This window comes from Erinaceus europaeus, chromosome 16 (assembly GCF_950295315.1).
Source record: "Erinaceus europaeus chromosome 16, mEriEur2.1, whole genome shotgun sequence".
NCBI classification, from domain to species: domain Eukaryota; kingdom Metazoa; phylum Chordata; class Mammalia; order Eulipotyphla; family Erinaceidae; genus Erinaceus; species Erinaceus europaeus.
The window spans coordinates 74915637-74933545 of NC_080177.1; the positions used below are offsets into that span (position 1 = coordinate 74915637).

The window sequence follows — 17909 nt, forward strand, 5'->3', positions numbered from 1 at the left end:
TCTTAGGCTTACCACACTACGATCATCATCTTCCACACTACGATCATCCTCTCTGGCATTATGCTATTCCACTGCAGAATACTGTGCCCCAGGATGGTTCCGTAGCCCCCATGTCCACTTGGTCGATTCCAAATTATATTCCTCCATGAGGATCATTTCTGGAACCATCCGTTCCACCCCCCCCCCGTTCCATGGCTGCCAGTTCTTAGCAACATCGCCCCGCCAGATATTCGTCGGGATGCGGCATCATCTAAGTTCATTTCCCACGTCTACGCTCGACTGGACCTGCCAATATACGCGGATATCTTCGCCCACCCTGTCCAACGCTTGACGTCTCGTCACCCAATCTGGTCCCCAACGCCTACACTGAACTTCTCTGTTCCAGACTCTTGGAAACAGAGCTGGCAGTCAGCTGAGGTCAAGAACAAACACCTCATCACAGACCCCTGCGAGCGTCAACCCGGCTTTGACCTAGCACGTTATGATTGGGCCCTCCTCCATCGCTATCGAACAGGCCATGGCCAGTGCGCCGCTATGTTCCATCGCTGGGGAGCCAGAGACGACCCGAACTGCCCCTGCGGCTCCAGACAGACTATGACCCACATAGTCAACGACTGCCACCTCTCCAGATTCAAAGGAGGTCTCGAAACTTGACATCAGGCTCAACCTGACGCTGTTCACTGGCTACGGAAGAAGGGCAAATGCTAGAAGAAGAAGGCTTACCGCATAAACCTATTTTCCCAAACATTATCAGGAATCATACTAAATGGGGGGGGGGGGGAAGTACTGTGTAAACCACAGTCCTCTACCTTTTTTTCAAGCATAGGCTCCTCAGTGACCTAAGCAGGGTACCTGCTCCAAATATTTGACAATGAACATCCACCTACAAATGTAGGCGGCTTTTTCTTTTCCTTTTTTTTAAAGCAAAATAATAGGAATAGAGCGCCATCTATAGATCAGTGCAAGTATGGAATGAGGCTCTCAGACTGACACAGCAACCAAATGTGTCACTCTCTCAGGAAGCCTCAAAATAACTATGCTCGCCCTGGGCTCTGAGAGGACCCTGGAATGTACCCCAACCCAGTGTGGGTTTGTTGTTCCTGTTGTGTCCTCTGTGAGAGACTGAGGCACAGAGGGAAAGCGAAAGAGACCACAGCACCAAAGCTTCCTTCAGTGAGGTGGGAGCCAAGTTCAAGCCTGAGCCTTGCTCCTGGCAAAGTGGGTGCACTATCCAAGTGACCTAGTTCGCCAGCCCTAAAATGTTTTACTCTATCTCCATCTCTTTCTCCAAAATAATAACAACAGTAATAGTAATAACAACACAGCAGGAACACAAACCAAAATATCCCACAAGTGTACTATTCTGATCTGATTATACTGAATGAGCCATAAATATTGGTAATCTTCCCCCAAATATTTACATATTGGCATATTACACACACATACACAAACATACACACATTTTGTTTCCCTCATTCATAAATTAAGACATGGAGGGGGCACAATTCCATTTTAGATGTTAATCAATGGTACTGAAACATAAGTTTACTATTCTCTCTCCAAAACATTATACACTTATACCTACCATAGTCCATTCCAATTTTACAGACATTCAATCAAATTCATTTTTCCATCTAACCTAAAGCTATTAGATTCATACAAATAATAAGTCATCACTGAGGCTGATTTTGTTCAGACAGAAAGTCAGGGACAGAGATAAAGAGGCACCGGCGGTGGGGAGTGCAGGTGGTTAAATGCACATAGTACTAAGTGCAAGGTTCTGAGCAAGGATCCCAGTTCAAGCCCCTGGGTCCCCTCCTGCAGGGGGGTATGCTTCACAAGCAGTGATCAGGTCTGCCGGTGTCCATTTTTCTCTCTCCCTTTCTATCTCCCCTCCTCTCTCAATCTGGATTCGTAGTGTCCACACTGAGCCCCAACAATAACCCAGGAGGCAAAAAGAGAAACAGAGACAGAGAGACAGAGAAAGTCAACACAGCACTGAAATTTCCCTCAAGTCACTGGAGACATGTGAACCTGAACCAGGCTCCTGACAAGGCTAGGACGGATGCGTCTAGGTGGGGCCTTTGGGCCTTTGGATTTTCCGCAGGACAGTCTGTTTGCATAGCCATTACGCTATCTATCTGCCTCAGCCCACTTGGCTTTTTTTTTTTTTGCTTCTAGGGTTATCACTGGGGCTCAGTGCCAGCACTATAAATCCACTGGTGGCCACTTTTTCCTTTTTATTTTATTCAATAGAAGAGAAAGAAATTGAGAAGAGAGAGAGAGAGAACTGCAGGCCACTTCGCCCCACGTGAAGTGTTCCTTGGGCAGGTCCTTCTGCATGTGAGCTCAAGCAGGTGAACCACCGCACCCCCACACACACATTTTTATGCAACCTAAACCCCCTCCTTTTTCTTTTTTGTCTTTTTTTAAATTGTTTTAGTTCCTATTGCTGTTGTTGTTGTTGGATAGAACATAGAGAAATGAAGAGAAGAGGGGAAGACAGAGAGGGGTAGAGAAAGACACCTGCAGACCTGCTTCACCGCCTGTGAAGCGACTCCCCTGCAGGTAGGGAGCCGGGGCTCGAACCGGGATCCTCAAGCCTGTCCTTGAGCTTTGCGCCATGTGCGCTTAACCCGCTGCCCTACCGCCCGACTCCCAACCCCCTCCTTTTTCACAGACAACTCCTCCAGACAACTCATTTCCATGTCTTAATAGCTAGAGAAGGTCAGTTAACAACCATCTGAACATTGAGGTGCTCAGCTCATCCCTAGGAAGTGACTGAAGGAGGAAAAAAGGTTTCCACTTAAATGCTGATTGCGCCCCTGCTGGATAATAAGCAGAATGTCATAAATGTGCAAAGAATCAGCTTAAAAAAAAAAAGTGAACTAGCTTCATATGGTTTTATCAACAATACCCAGGTTCGCAATGCAGTTAGAGCATTTAGACCAACCAGAAAGAAGAGGCTAGATGGAGTCATTACTCCTTGTAGGGCTGCTAACCTATCTTACTCTGCACAGTAAGAAGCTGAGTGTCACCAGACAGGTGGGAACCCGGGCTCTGAAAGAGGAGTGTGAGTTCATGCTCTGTCATTGGCCTTGCACAAGTTATTTCATTTCCCTATACTTCAGTTTCTTCATCTTCAAGATATTTTCAAGGCTTAAGAAAAGTGCTTTGCACATAAGGAACCATTCAGTGATGTCAGTACTTAAGATATATTTTATCCTCTCCTGTTTATGTTATTGTCATTTTGACTAGGTAATAAGATCCACCCAACCCAACCACCTAGGAAAGTTCATCTGTAGCATTATTATTTATTTACTTAGTTGTGTACTTACATAGTTTAGGATAGAAACAGAGAGAAATTGAGAGGGGAGGGGAAGACAGAGAGAGAGAAAGAGAAACACCTATACCACTGTTTAACCACTTGTAAAGCTTCCGCCTGCAGGTGGGAGCCAGGGGCTTGAATCTTGATCCTTAAGCACTGTAACTTGTGCCCTCTACCAGGGGCAACACCACCCACGTCCCCACTTGTAGCTTGTTAAGATAACAAAAGACCACATTGGCAAAATCAACTAAAAATAGGAATGAGAACAACTACACAACAAAGACTGTAGGGAAAGGCCTACTGTCTGGGAATCCAGGCCATCATCTCTACGAGAGTCTGAGAGGGTTGACCCCGAGCCCTCTCCTCACAGGAAGGGCAGTAGACAGGTCCTCACTCAACCTCATGACCTTAAGATGGATGGACTTCTTCCTTGCACATCTTCCTCATTCCCTTTGAACAAAGGTCATTAATTACCATATATAGCCAACTGAAACCCCCGTAAATATCCTTGTTTTGCCTATCTGTCCCCCCAACCCACCCTGAGGTGCTTGTGATTCACCTTTAGAGAGAAGCCTGCCTATGCACAGTGAGCTCATGTCCAGACCTTGTCTGGTAACTTCCCAGCAATGATCAAACACCTGATGGGTCAAGACTTAACCCTGTGTGTGTGTGGCTTAATGATTATCTTAACCTTTTCCTAACCCTTGGGTATATCTACCTGCTTGTACCCCCAAATAAACAAGTTGTCTCTCTGAAGCTTCTCCCAGAGGAGGTTGTGATTCCTCTCCATGCACTCGCCCTCCTCAGCAGGGTCCCCAGGACCCCCCGGGGTGGCCTGTCTCCCACCTCCTCTGTGGTCACCAGCCAATGCACAGAGGAGAACTGGACCCCACAAAAGATGGCATTCGAAAGTTCAAGGTCAATTTTCTAATTTATCTTTGAAATATTTTTTTTAAATCATGAGTATGAACATCATCTGCATTCCATGTTATTTCTAATATATAAATTAGAGTTTCAAGTCTACAGGGCAGAAAATCTGGACACATAGATCTGAGAGTCACCTGAAGTTGGTGAGAAGTTCAAAGAGATAGCAAGAGAATGTGGGTGTCTCACCCAGCTGAACACACACGTTGCCATGCACAAGGACCCAGGTCCAAGCCCCCAGTCCTCACTTGCAGGGGGGAAGCTTCACATGTGGTAAAGCAGTGCTCAAGTCTCTCTTTTTCTCTCCCTCTCTTCCTCCCCTCCCCCTTTCAATTTCTCTCTATCCTATCAAGTAAAATGGAGGGGAAAATGTAAAAAATGAACACTAGGGAACAGTGGATTCATCGTGTAGGCACAGCAGTAACCCTGGCGGCAAAAAAGAAAAAAGAAAAGAAAGAGAAAGAAATCAAAAAAATAAAAATAAATAAGAGTGTATGGAGTAGAAAACCTGGAACCATAAAGTAGCTTGTTGTTCTTTTTTTTTAAGAAAATGAAAAGAGGAACCAGAGATAGCAAAAGAGGGAGTGAAAATACAGATGTGGGTTAAAAATAAGAGTAGAGAAAACTCTTCAAAGATAAATTGAGGTCAGGGAAATAATTCAGCCTGCTAGAGCAGGGCATCAACTTGTATGCCTGAGGCCCCAGGTTCCTAGTACCACCTTAAGCCAGAGCTGAGAAGTAATCTAGTGTGTCCTCTCTCTCTCTCTCTCTCTCTCTCTCTCTCTCATTACTCATAATAAATAAGGATTTTTAAAAACAAACTAAAAAAAAGTGCCAGGTGGTGGCACACTTGGTTGAGAGCACATGTTACAATGCTCAAGGACCTGGGTTCAAGCCTCCAATACCCCATCTGCAGGGGGAAAGCTTTGCAAGTGGTAAAGCAGTGTTTCTGGTGTCTTTCTGTCTCTCTTCCTCCCCACTTCCCCCTCCCCTCTCAATTTCTGGCTGTCTTTATCCAATAGATAAAGATAATAATTTTTTTTAAAAAAGTGAAAGAGTCTAAAAAAATTAAAAAGTGATCAGAGATGGAAAATCCTACAAAGATTAGGTAAAGACAGATATGCCAATTATACCAGGTCGGAATCTAAGTGAGGATTTTTTTTTTTTAATATGGTGCCACGGAATGAACTCAGAGTCTCTGATGTGAGCAACAGCACTGAGTAGCTCCTGGGCCTAATCATTTCATATTATTATTATTATTATTATTATTATTATTATTATTATTATTATTATAGAAAGGAAAAGATGGGGGGAGAGAGAGAAAGAGACTCTGAGACCTTACACCACTCCGGCATCCATGAAGCTCCCCCTGCATGGTGTCACCACGTGTTTTTTTTTTTTCCTCCAGGGTTACAGCTGGGGTTCGGTGCCTGCACTATGAATCCACTGCTTCTGGAAGCTATTTTTTTCACTTCTGTTGCCCTTGCTGTTTTTTTTATCGTCATTGTTGTTGTTATTATTGCTGTCATTGTTGTTGGGTAGGACAGAGAGAAATGGAGAGAGGAGGGGAAGACAAGAGAGGGGGAGAGAAAGACAGACACCTGCAGACCTGCTTCACCACCAGTGAAGCAACTCCCCCTGCAGGTGGGCAGCTGGAGGCTCAAACCGGGATCCTTACTCCAGTCCTTGTGCTTCGCACCATGTGTGCTTAACTCACTGCCAGGCCCTCCACCACGTGTTTCTGAGGCTCACACCCAGTGTCTCAGGCAAAAAAAACATGCTCTACTGGAAGAGCTCGCTCCCACCCCCGAGTCAGGCATTTTTCACTAAGGTTGGCAGAAAAAGGAAGGGAAACACAGAACCATAGTTTGAAAGGAGGAGCATGGATTAGAGAAACAATACGAAGTAGAAAAACATAACTGTCCGTTGTGGATTGAATTGAGAACTCCCATCATTCACCCCACCCCACCTCCTAAAAAGGGCATATTCCATTCCGAAACCTTGATGCCTATGAATGATGTCATCTTAGCCTAGAAACAGGGTCTTTGAGAAGACTGGGTAATAAGGTTACAGTGAGGTCATACTGGACGGCCGTGGGCCCTCATCCAATGGGTGTTGTCCTGATAAGAGCAGAGAAACTTAGACCCTGCACAAAGGCAGAGAGAGAAAGCAAGCTCTGTGATGAAACCATAGTGAAGATTGCTGGTGATGGCCTGAAGCTAGGAGAGAGGTGTGAAAAGCATTTTCCCTCAGTGCCTCAGAAGAAACCGGCCCTGCCTAGCCTTTGATTTCAGATTTATAACCTTCAGAATGGGTGAGATCATAAACTTCTGTTGTTTTAAGTCATCCGGATGATGGTCCATTGTTCAGACACACCTAGCCACTCCGTTTACAATAGATAACAATCAGAGAAACAGACCAGATAGAAAATGTACAATGTGCGTGCACCGTGAGCACACCGAAGTGTGCAAGTAATAGACACATAGTAATTGCAAAACAAATGGACATCGGCCACAAATGGAAATTCTTATAATAAATAAGAATAATCCCTAGTGAAGAATTCAATCTAATTTAATTCATTGTCATTTTAACCACCAATGTAAGGCATGAAAATAATTTGTGGGCTGAGAAGACAGCAAAATGGTTTTACAAAAGGATTTCATTCCTGAGGACAAACTTTCTTTGAGGATAATCCCTAGCCCGTAAACCATAAACCAGAGCTGAGCAGTGCTCTCGTGTCTGTCTGTCTCATTAAGATAAAATAAATAAATAAATGAAATCCAAATGATTTGTTCAGTTTTGTGTCCTGGAATGAAAGATGATACAAAACTATAAACTTATGCAACAGACTTCACAGGTTCAATCTCTAGCAATACCATAAGCAAGAACTGAGCAGAGCTTTGGCATCTCTTTCTCTCTCTAAAATAAAATAATGCAATGTTTTAAATAAAACTAATCATGAGCTTCTTACTCAGATGGTGGCTTGAACCTTGCCCCAGAAAGTAATTTTTTTCACTTCATTTATTAAATGATGACAGAAGGGAGAAAAAAAGCATATTGTTGAAAGTGTTGTTGCCAATGTTGATGACTAGAACCCCCAAATACTTCACACAGTAAGGCTCTAAAAAATAGTAATAATATTCTTGGGCTCTCAAGTGCATCCAGGAATATAACCAGCAAACATTTTGAACACTTACTGAGTGATACTTAAAATATCAGGCTCTCGGGGGTCAGGCGGTAGTGCAATGAGTTAAGCGCACATGGAGCCAAGCACAAGGATCAGCATAAAGATCCCAGTTCAAGCTTCCCCACCCCCACACCCCCATCTGCAGGGGGGTTTTTCCACAAACGGTGAAGTTGGTCTTCAGGTGTCTGTCTATCCCCCTCTCTGTCTTCTCTTCCTCTCTCCATTCTCTCTGTCCTATCCAACAACAATGGCATCAATAACAATAATAGTAACTCCAACAACAATGAAACAAGGGCAACAAAAGGGGGAAAAAACAGCCTCCAGGAGCAGTGGATTTGTGGTGCAGGCACTGAGCCCCAGCAGTAACCCTGGAGGCAAAAAAAAAAGGTCAGGCTCTCAGAGCTCTGGAGTAGTCAGAAAAGGAGTTGAGGAAAGGAGGCAAGACAGTGAAGAAAAGCTATTCTAACAAGGGTTTCCCTTTCCCGTAATGATGTGTGAAAGCTACTTTATGTAGTCTTGTCAGTTGAGTCACGGACTCCCATACACCAGTACGATGAAAACTTCTCAGCGACGCGCAGTAAAACAAAGGGCCTTTGAAAAGCTGTTACACACTTTATGTTATATTTGTGCTTGGATTTGTCTGAGTACCGCATTTGCTTTAAGACAAGATTCCATTTTAATTAAAATCCATCGCTTGAAGGTATGTTATAATTAATTGGAGCCACAGAGTTGCTTCCTCCTATGTGGTTGCACTGGGAGTGGGGTGGGGAGGGGCTGCCTCCCTAATTACCCAGATAATGGGTTCCAGCCTCCCTTTGATGTGTCATGAGGCTCACCTGTTTCACTGCAACCTGCTATTTATTATCAAACAAGTGCAGTTTCCCGAATCCCAACTTTCTAAAGGTGCCATTTATCCAAATCATATGTGTGCCTGCCCCTTCTGCATCCATTCTGAATTAGAATTTTCACTGATCCACATTTTTTACCTTGATTACCCCCTGGTGTATCAACCCTTTTATTAGCTAGTTCACATTAAACTCCAGAGGTCTACAAGTATACACACGGCCTATTAAGGCATTTTGTTTAACTGTATCTTAACTAGTATGGGTCAGAGTAAGAAAAGGTAGAAAGTGTGTGTGTGTGTGTGTGTGTGTGTGTGTGTGTGTGTGTGTATGTGTGTGTGTGTGTAAATAAAGATGCATAAGATATTTCTGACCAAGGGTTTTAAAAATAAGATTTAAAATTATGTCCTATATTTTTAGTGTGTTTTCCTAAGACCAGTGCTTTAACCCGAGCTATGGAGCCAGCTTTTTTTTAACCAAACACTGCTCAGCTCTGGCCTATGGTGGTGTTGGGGATTGAATCAAGGGTCTTTAAGTCTCAAGCATGAAGGCCTTTTGCATAATCACTATGCTAACTCCCCAGCCTTGGGCACTTGGGCAGAAAGTTTTAAACTATCCTGTCACAGGGTGCAGGGACGGGCAGAGGGCAGGTGATGGCACACCTACTTGAGGACACATGTTACTAGTGTGCAAGAAGCCCAGTTCAAGCCCCTGGCCCCCACCTGGAGGGGAAAGTTTCATGAGTGGCAAAGCAGGGCTGCATGGGGTCTGTCTCTGTCTCTCTCTTAGTGATTGATTGATTGATTGATTGATTGATTGATTTCAAAGTTGTCACTGAGGCTCGGTGCTGTCTGCTGCTCCTGGAGTCCTTTTTTTTTTTTTTCTCATTTTATTGAACAGAACAATGAGAAATTGAGAGAAGTGAGGGAGACAAAGAAGGGCAGAGAAAGAAAGACATGTGCAGACCTGCTTCAACCCTGCAGGTAGGGAGCCGGGGGCCTGAACCCAGATCCTTGTGTTAAGACCTTTCTGTATCTCCTCCTCCCCTTTCAATTTCTCTCTGGCCTACCTAATAAATAATATTTAATTATTTTATAATAAAAGACAAGAAGTTTTTTTTTTTTTTTTACAGAAGACACTTTTCGCATACTTAAAGGTCTTCTTTGGAAACTTCTTCAGTAAATAATCTTCAGGAAGACAGCTCCTGTTACTCCTCCTCCTCCTGCTCATCCATCTGAGCTTTGGTCATGATCAACTGGTACAGAAGTAAGTCTTAACCAACACTGAGTCATTTCTACTTTTTTTTTTTTTAATCTAACACCAATGAACAAAACCATTGCCTTGTACCTGTGGCATAATGCTTAGTCACTTCTGCAGATGAATTTCCATATTTTATGAGTCAGGAAGAGAGAAATAAAGATTTAGGAAGAGAAGGAGAGCTATCAAAGCACTTCACTCTTCATGGAGTTACACCTGTTTTGTTTGTTTGTTAGTCTCTGGTGCTGTGCACAGAACCCAGAACCTCACACATGCAAGGCATGTGCTCTGCCCTGAAGCCACCTCCTGGGCCCTATTTTTATTCATCACCCAGGATTTCACACTAGAACTGAAGGGGGAAAAAAAAGTAATCAATCTCCCTCTACAGAACAGAAATCAAAAGCAGGGTCCAGGTGGTGGCATACCTGGTTATATGCACACATTACAGTACACAAGGACCTGGGTTCAACCCCCTAGTCCCCACCTGCAGGGGAAAGCTCAAGAGTGGTGAAGTGGGGCTGCAGGTGTTTCAGCTTCTCTCCCTCTAGATTTCCCCTTCTCAATTTTTTTTCTCAAACCAATAAACACACACACACACATTAAACAAATTGAGAGCATGTAAAACCCTTGAAATATTGGAGACCATGTTTTGCCTAGAGGACTGAAAAGCAGAAAACAGCAGCCAATTGTGAGAAAGAATAAAGAGAGATACCAGGAAATAGGACTACAGTGTGGCCTGTCAACACCCTTGCAAATCTCCATTAAAGTCACAAAGGCCAAAACGAGATCTGACTGAGTTTGGAGTACGGCACCAAAGTCTCTGGTATAGGGTGAAAGTAAACGTTCAGCTTCACTGGAGACGAGGAGGCGGGAGACACAGTCCTTTGGTGGTGGGAATGGTGTTGATGTACACTCCTATTAACTTGCAGTCTCATAGATCACTATTTAATTAATGTGAGAGGGGGAAAATTGATTGAATGTCTCAAACTTCTTAATGCACAGACCATAGGCTGAGTATATATATATATATGTTCCTTCAATCTAAGCACTTATGACTCCAAATTGGTAATCAGACTGAATTTTAACATGGGGCTCAAGTTGTTAATACATTTCTAACAACGACTTGTTGTTGACCCTCCTAAAAGCTTAGACCAGAAGCAAACAGTGGTGTTACTTTATAAGATACAGCTATATATAAATAACATAAAAGGACATAAATTATGGTGAGGTCTTATATGATACAGCAAATCCTAACAATGGGATTTTTCAAAGTTAACCCAATTGCCAAATAATGTGATTATAGCAATAACTATCTATTGCCTTCTTTAACCCTAATACAGCAGGAACCTCCTACTTCCTCTATAAAGCCTATATTTGCACCAGTCCTGGAACCTTTAGGGTGAGACTCATTTCCTGCATGCTTCTCTCAATTTATACCAACTGATACTGCATCTGCTGATCCCAACCTAATCAATGCTGTGAGTACCACCCCGGCATGCTTCACTTCAGACTGTGTCCAGAGACGTCAGGGGTGGAATGTCAACCCTTCAGCCTTATTTACTCAGGTGAGACCTTTCCTTTCTCATAGCACTCCTTAATTCCACTTTGGTGGTTCACTTCCTAACAAAGCCCCAAAACTTAGAGATAGACCAGGTCCCATTAGATAGGGTCTATGTTCACATGTATCCATAAATTAGGGTAAAATATATACCTGAAAACAAAAGTGCACAATTGTTTGCAGTAAGTCAATAAATAAAACAAGCAAGTAGAAAGACTTAAAAAGACACCATAAAGTTCCTAATGGAATAGTTTCTACCTAGACCTAGATACCCTCCTCACCTACTTCCTATTATACTTCACTCAGACACTCGAAAGCTAACCTTATCAAAGTAAGGACTACAAAAGCTGAATAAGGGCAAGAGACTGGCATACTTTAATGATGACTTTTTATCATTATCAGGCCACCCCATGATCTGGGGCCTTAGTCAAGTAGTCTTGGGATTGCCACACAGACATGATGAGCCTAGACCTCAAATAGATCCCTTTCTCCATTGTCACTGGTCATCTCCATCAGGAATAACATAATGGACCCTTTTGTGGGCCCCCATGGGACCTTGCCCTCAATGTGAATCAGCAATGGTAGAGAATGTTTCATCCTCCAAAGGGAGGCTGGATAACATACTCTATCTACCACCTGAGGAAGATGGGTCCTGAAATTGGTGCAACTTGGAACATTCCTACGAATGACCACAGAATGCGAGCTTGGACCTGCAGGGATGCAGAGGTCACATAGGCTCCTGTGCTGAATATAGGCTGTGGCTATCAAATCGGTGGGGTTTACAGTCAACAATATTTATACACTTTTCCTATTTTGGGGGCTACTCTCTGCCCTGATCCAGCTTTCTAGCCCTTTTTCCATTATCTCCCCAGACAGTAACTTGGGTCCACCTGCATATCAGATTTCAGGCTTAGGCAAAAAACTAGTAAAGTCATGGGCCTCTTTGAATACACCGTAAATAGACCTACTAGCTATATCCAAAATAGAGACCCCAAATCTTCATCTAAAATATTCTTGACTTTAAGCTCATAATTAGTCAACAATTTGTTTGGCTTAAGAGTTTGTTAACTCTTCTTTCAGCCACCAGACTCCAGATGCTACCATGATGCCAAACTTCCCTGGGCAGACAATCCAACCAATGTGTCCTGGAGCTTCCCCAGAGCTCTGCCCCACTATGGAAAGAGAGAGACAGGCTGGGATGGATCGGTTTGTCATTGCCCATGTCGAGTAGGGAAGCAATTACAGAAGCCAGACCTTCCACCTTCTGCACCCAATAATGACCCTGGGTCCATACTTGCATAGGGTTAAAGAATAGGAAAGCTGGGGGCTGGGCGGTGGCGCAGCGGGTTAAGCACATGTGGCGCAAAGCACAAGGACCGGCGAGGATCCCGGTTCAAGCCCCCAGCTCCTCACCTGCAGGGAAGTCGCTTCACAGGCAGTGAAACAGGTCTGCAGGTGTCTGTCTTTCTCTCCCCCTCTGTGTCTTCCCCTCCTCTCTCCATTTCTCTCTGTCCTATGTAACAATGACAACATCAATAATAATGACTACAACAATGGAACACAAGGGCAACCAAAGGGTAAAAATGGCCTCCAGAAGCAGTGGATTCGTAGTGCAGGCACCGAGCCCCAGCAATAGCCCTGGAGGGGGAAAAAAAAAAAAAAGAATAAGAAAGCTATCAGGGGCGTTCATGTGATATGGAGTTCTGGTGGTGGGAACTTGTGGAATTTTACCCCTCTTATCCTATGGTCTTGTCAGTGTTTCACTTTATAAATAATAAAAGAAGTCACAAAGGCAAGATCTGAGTCTTGGCAGAATGCCCCATGACTTCTCTCAGCCTAAAGAAGTAAACACCCTAGTGAGGAATTGCTTTGAGACCTTTTTCTCCTTATCTTGTAGGGCTAAACAGCCACAAAGCCCTAGTTCACACACCTCCCTAGTTTCAATTACACACAGGACCTTTCACTTCACTTCACTCCCACATAGGATACAGCTGCAGAGTTCAGTAAAAATCTGTAAAAGCACTTTTGCCTGGGTTCTTCAAGCAGCTCGAGCAGTAAATATGGGTCTACTTAGACTGTCTAGCATGGGACCTCTTTGGTGATGTCTGTGGAAGGAGGGACAAGGAAACTGGCACAGTAATGACACTTTTCTTTTTATGTATGTGGAGATAATGAATTTTCTGGGTTTATTTGAGCAGGACAGGGGAGACAGCATAATGGTCTTACAAATGATTTTCATGCCCAGAGCTGATGTGGGGGATGAGGGACTAAGAAAGGAAAATAGAAGAGAAAACAAGCCTTTGGGAAGATTTATCCCTTACCAGACAAATCTATTAAATATGGTAAGCCACTATAATAACTATAACAGTGATATTTGTGACCCCTTATTAGCCAATACCCTATGTTGGACTTGCTTAATCTTTTGATAATGCATTAAAGAGATGGCAAGAGTTTGCTTCCTGAGTTCCCTAATTTCTGATTCCAGTCTGGTTCAGGAAGACATTGCAGACCTACTGAGAGAATCCCATGATCCCCCGGTATTTCTCTTACAAGCCTCACAATATTTTTCCTTTAAGAAAGTCAGATTAGGGACCAGGTGGCATCACATCTGACAGAGCTAACATTATTACAGTGTGCAAGGACTCAGGTTCAAGCCCATGGTAGCCACCTGCAGGGAGAAAGTTTCATGAGTGGTGAAGCAGTTCTGCAGTACTCTATCAGCCACTCTATCTCCCCCTTCCTCTCAATTTCTTTTTGTCTTTAACCAACACACACACACTAAATTCTTAGGAAAAACAGTCAATGTATTTTTAACCTTTACCATCAAAAAATCATATTACACACACGTATTGGATTTGGATTTGATTTTTTAGCATCAGTAAGCACCAGTGAGAGAGATTCAGATAATTTTTCTGCATTTATTATAATTCTGCCTCTAATGTTTATTGCTTTCTTTGTGGTCCTTAACCGAATATATATGTAATGTGAGTGGCCTGTATTTATCAAAGTCCAGTAAACATAAAGTCTGACGAAAAGGAAGAAAACATGATTCTTATGTACCTGGGAGGACAAATTATCCTGGACTCTTATCAATAATTCTGTAGCACTAAACATGCGTAGGAAATATTTCTAAAGTTGGCCATTATAGATTTCTCTGAAGTCCTACCCCCAGCATAATTCTCCATAAATGAATGTAAATGCAGTATATAAAAGGTGTTATATCATAGTCCAGGAGGTGGTGCAGTGGATAAGGTGTTGGATTCTGAACCATGAGGTCCTGAGTTCAATCCCTGGCAGCACATGTACCAGAATGATGTCTGGTTCTTTCTCTCTCCCCTATCTTTCTCATGAATAAACTTTAAAAAATAAATAATTTTTTTTAAAAGGTGTTATACGTCTTAATATATGCATTTAATTTTAATATGTCTAGAGATGACGCGAACAGCCCCAGGCAAGCAGTCTCCAAGACCTGCACAGTCCTGAGGCGCATACCTTTACGAGTTGAGCCAGAGTTCAGGTAAGAGCTGAGCTAGCTGCGAAGAAGCTACACTTGGCAGGAAAACTCATGCCCGACGGGGAGCTGGATGGTTTTCAGGAAACTAAGCTAGCTAGGCGAGAAAAAGGCCTAGCCGAAGTTGCAGGCCACGGGGCTGCCTACCTTGCTTTTCAGGCTAGGAACACACAAGGCCAGGAACCTGCGAGCTGAGGGCGCTGGGGCGGCGGCCACTTTACTAGGGGACACCCTCCCCCCAGCTCCGCTTTGCGCTCGAGCTGCCGAGGTTCGAACTCTCGAGCCACGAGGCCCAGAGGCCGGCCCGCGACGCAACACTCGCGTGACCTGACCAACTCGCGCTCGCGCGACCGGCGACGGAAAAAGCCACTGCGCCCGCGGCGGGGCGGCCTTACCCGCGGAGCCGCCGGCCACGATCTGCCGAGCAGCCTCGCTCGCGAAGCCGGCGTGGGGCTGGGCCGACATCTTCGGACGACGCGGAGCCGGCTGAGGGGGGCGCGCGGGGCTTCTGGCGAGAGAGCCGGGGCGCTGTCTGGCTGGGCTGGCGCGGCGCCACCTCTGGCCGCGGGGCTCGGCTGCCGGGTTCCGGGCGGCACTCGGCGGCGGGGAGACTCGCGCGGGGGCTCCGGGGCCGCCCCGCCCGCGCTATCATCGAGGCCGCCTGCGGAGCCCGGCTGCACCTGCCCGCGCTGATAAACGCGGCCAGCCGGAGGCGACCCTTGCCCCCTCTCTGCTGGCCGGAACACAGTGCGCCTCCAAAAAAAAGAAAGGAAGAAAGAAAGAAAGGAAAAAGAAAAAGGCATGGTGCTGCACCTGGTTCAGAGCGCATGCTGCAATGCACAAGAACCCGGGTTCAAGTCAAGAAAGAAAGAAAAAGAAAGAGAAAGGAAAAAGACACGGTGCTGCACCTGGTTCAGTGCACCTGGTTCAGTGCACATGCTGCAATGCACAAGAAGCCGGGTTCAAGTCAAGAAAGAAAGAAAAAGAGAAAGGAAAAAGACATGGTGGGGCACCTGGTTCAGTGCACATGCTGCAATGCACAAGAACCCGGGTTCAAGTCCCTGCCCTCCACCTGCCAGGAGAAAGCTTCACAATGCAGATGTCGCTCTCCTTATTTCCCTACTCGCTTCACTCTGTCCCTATCCAAATTATATATATATATATATATATATATATATATATATATATACTCCAGGGTTATCGCTGGAGCTCGGTGCTTGCACTATATGAATCCATTGCTCCTGGAGGCCATTTTTCCCATTTTGTGGCCCTTGTTATGATTGTTATTGTTGTCATTGCTGTTGTTGGATAGGACACAGAGAAATGGAGAGAGAAGGCGAAGACAGAGAGGGGGACAAAGATAGACACTTGAAGACCTGCTTCACCGCTTGTGAAGTGACTCCCCTACAGGTGGGGATCTGGGGGACTGAACCGAAATAAATATATATTTTTTAAAAAGGACAGGTTATATAACAAAAAACAACAAGGGCAACAAAAGGGAAAATAAATATTAAAAAATAAAATTAAAAGGACAGGTTATAAGTTGGAAGCAGCAACCAACTTAAGTCAAAGCAAATACAAGGGTAGGTTGGGCCTTACGGTGATTTATCTCATACCTCTTCAACTCAACATTTATTTGTGCAAAGACCAAAAATAGGAGAGACCTAATCAGCCAGGTAGAGTTTCTCAAGCTATAGCCTTAGGACACTGCTGCATCAGTGAAAAAGAAAAGCAGGTTCATGATGCCACCACAGGCGACTTGTTGAATCAGAATCTCTAGGTATAGAGCTCAGAAACCTGGATTTTAATATGTTCTCCAATAACTGTTGACGTGTCTTTAAGTCTGAACCAGTGATCTAAATAATCAGGGCACATGAAGGCACTGAGCACTGTTGTTTCTCTACAGAACTTTAGCTCGTTCATATTAACTCCTTAAGATTATTGGCAAAAAAAAAAAAAAAGTTAATTTACACTCTTTTGGGGAGTCAGGGATAGTGCAGCGGGTTAAGCGCAGGTGGCGCAAAGCAAGGACTGGCATAAGGATCCCCGTTCAAGCCCCCCCCACCCATGCAGGGGAGTCCCTTCACAAGAGGTGAAGCAGGCTGCCCCTCTCTGTCTTCCCCTCCTCTCTGCATTTCTCTCTACCCTAACAACAACGACATCAATAACAACTACAACAATTTTTTTTAAAAAAGGCAACAAAAGGGAAAAATAAATAAATATAATTTACACTCTTTTAAAACCACAAATTGCAAGTGTAAGAGAAATAAGATTCCGGGAGTAAAAATGTCTGCCACACCCCTGACAGGCAGGAGATGATAAGAGTGAAAAGAAAGGTGGTCCGGGAGGTGGCATATTGGACTCTCAACCATGAAGTCCCCAACTCGATCCCTGGCAACACATGTACCAGAGTGATGGCTGGTTCTCTCTCTCCTCCTATCTTTCTCATGAATAAATAAATAAATAAATTCTTTAAAAAAAAAAAGTAAAAAGAGAGTGGAGATTTGAGAGCCTCTTACTATCATAAAACCTTATGTAGAGGTTAAAGAAAAGCCCCAATATTGAGAACAGCCGTTAACCTGAAACCAACTGTTCCTTGTTCTGCGTAAATATTTCCACCTGTACCCACCCTGTGCTAACTATAAAAAGGTGGGATGAAAAATGATCGGAGTCGCAGACTCTTCCCTTGGGTGGAAGGATGTCGGCGGCCCAAGCTTAAGCTTGCTAATAAAGGCTCTTGCTATTGCACATGATGTTGGTCTTCTTTGCGTGAGATCGGGACTCAAACTTCTGGGCTCAACACCTTACACATGCAATTTAATATTAAGTACTGTATTAAGTTTGAACCACAGGAAAGTGCCATTCTCGAAGGCAGAAATTGTGGCATGCTAGTGACAGGATATAATAAACTGTGTATGATTCCTAATAATAAATACAAAATACAACAACTGGCTTTGCTTTTTTATTTTACAATCTGAATTAGAAACATTTTGCTGATAATTATTTCTGGTAAAAAAATAAAATGAGCCATTGGAAGTACTTGCTTATGTGATCAGATATGAAAAATTAAATTTTCTCATTTGATTAAACTCACTAGGTTTGAATTTTTTTATCCATTAATAGTTCTCATAAATGTTTGCTAATCAGATTGAGTAAAAGCTTTTGAGAATTTTTTCTATTTTTTAACATTTATTTATCAATAGTTTTTATTACCTTTTACTGGCCTTTTTTTTTTTTATTGCTGTAGCTATTGATGTCGTCATTGTTGGATATGATAGAGAGAAATGGGAAGACAGAGAGGG

General features: G+C 43.8%; 1 protein-coding gene across 4 annotated transcripts in view; it reads right to left on the reverse strand.

Moving 5' to 3' along the window:
- The window catches only part of SLC25A21 (solute carrier family 25 member 21), a 564588-nt gene extending 549210 nt beyond the window's left edge, over positions 1-15378 (reverse strand). Inside the window, exon 1 of one of the 4 annotated variants that reach the window (XM_060175444.1) lies at positions 15003-15378. In XM_060175444.1, the coding sequence (XP_060031427.1) occupies positions 15003-15072 (70 nt within the window). In that variant the 5' untranslated portion in view covers positions 15073-15378. Of the gene's footprint in view, positions 1-14754; positions 14877-15002 lie in introns of those variants that run through there. The other 3 variants (XM_060175446.1, XM_060175443.1, XM_060175445.1) reach the window with 3 other exon arrangements.
- Positions 15379-17909: the final 2531 nt, after the last annotated feature.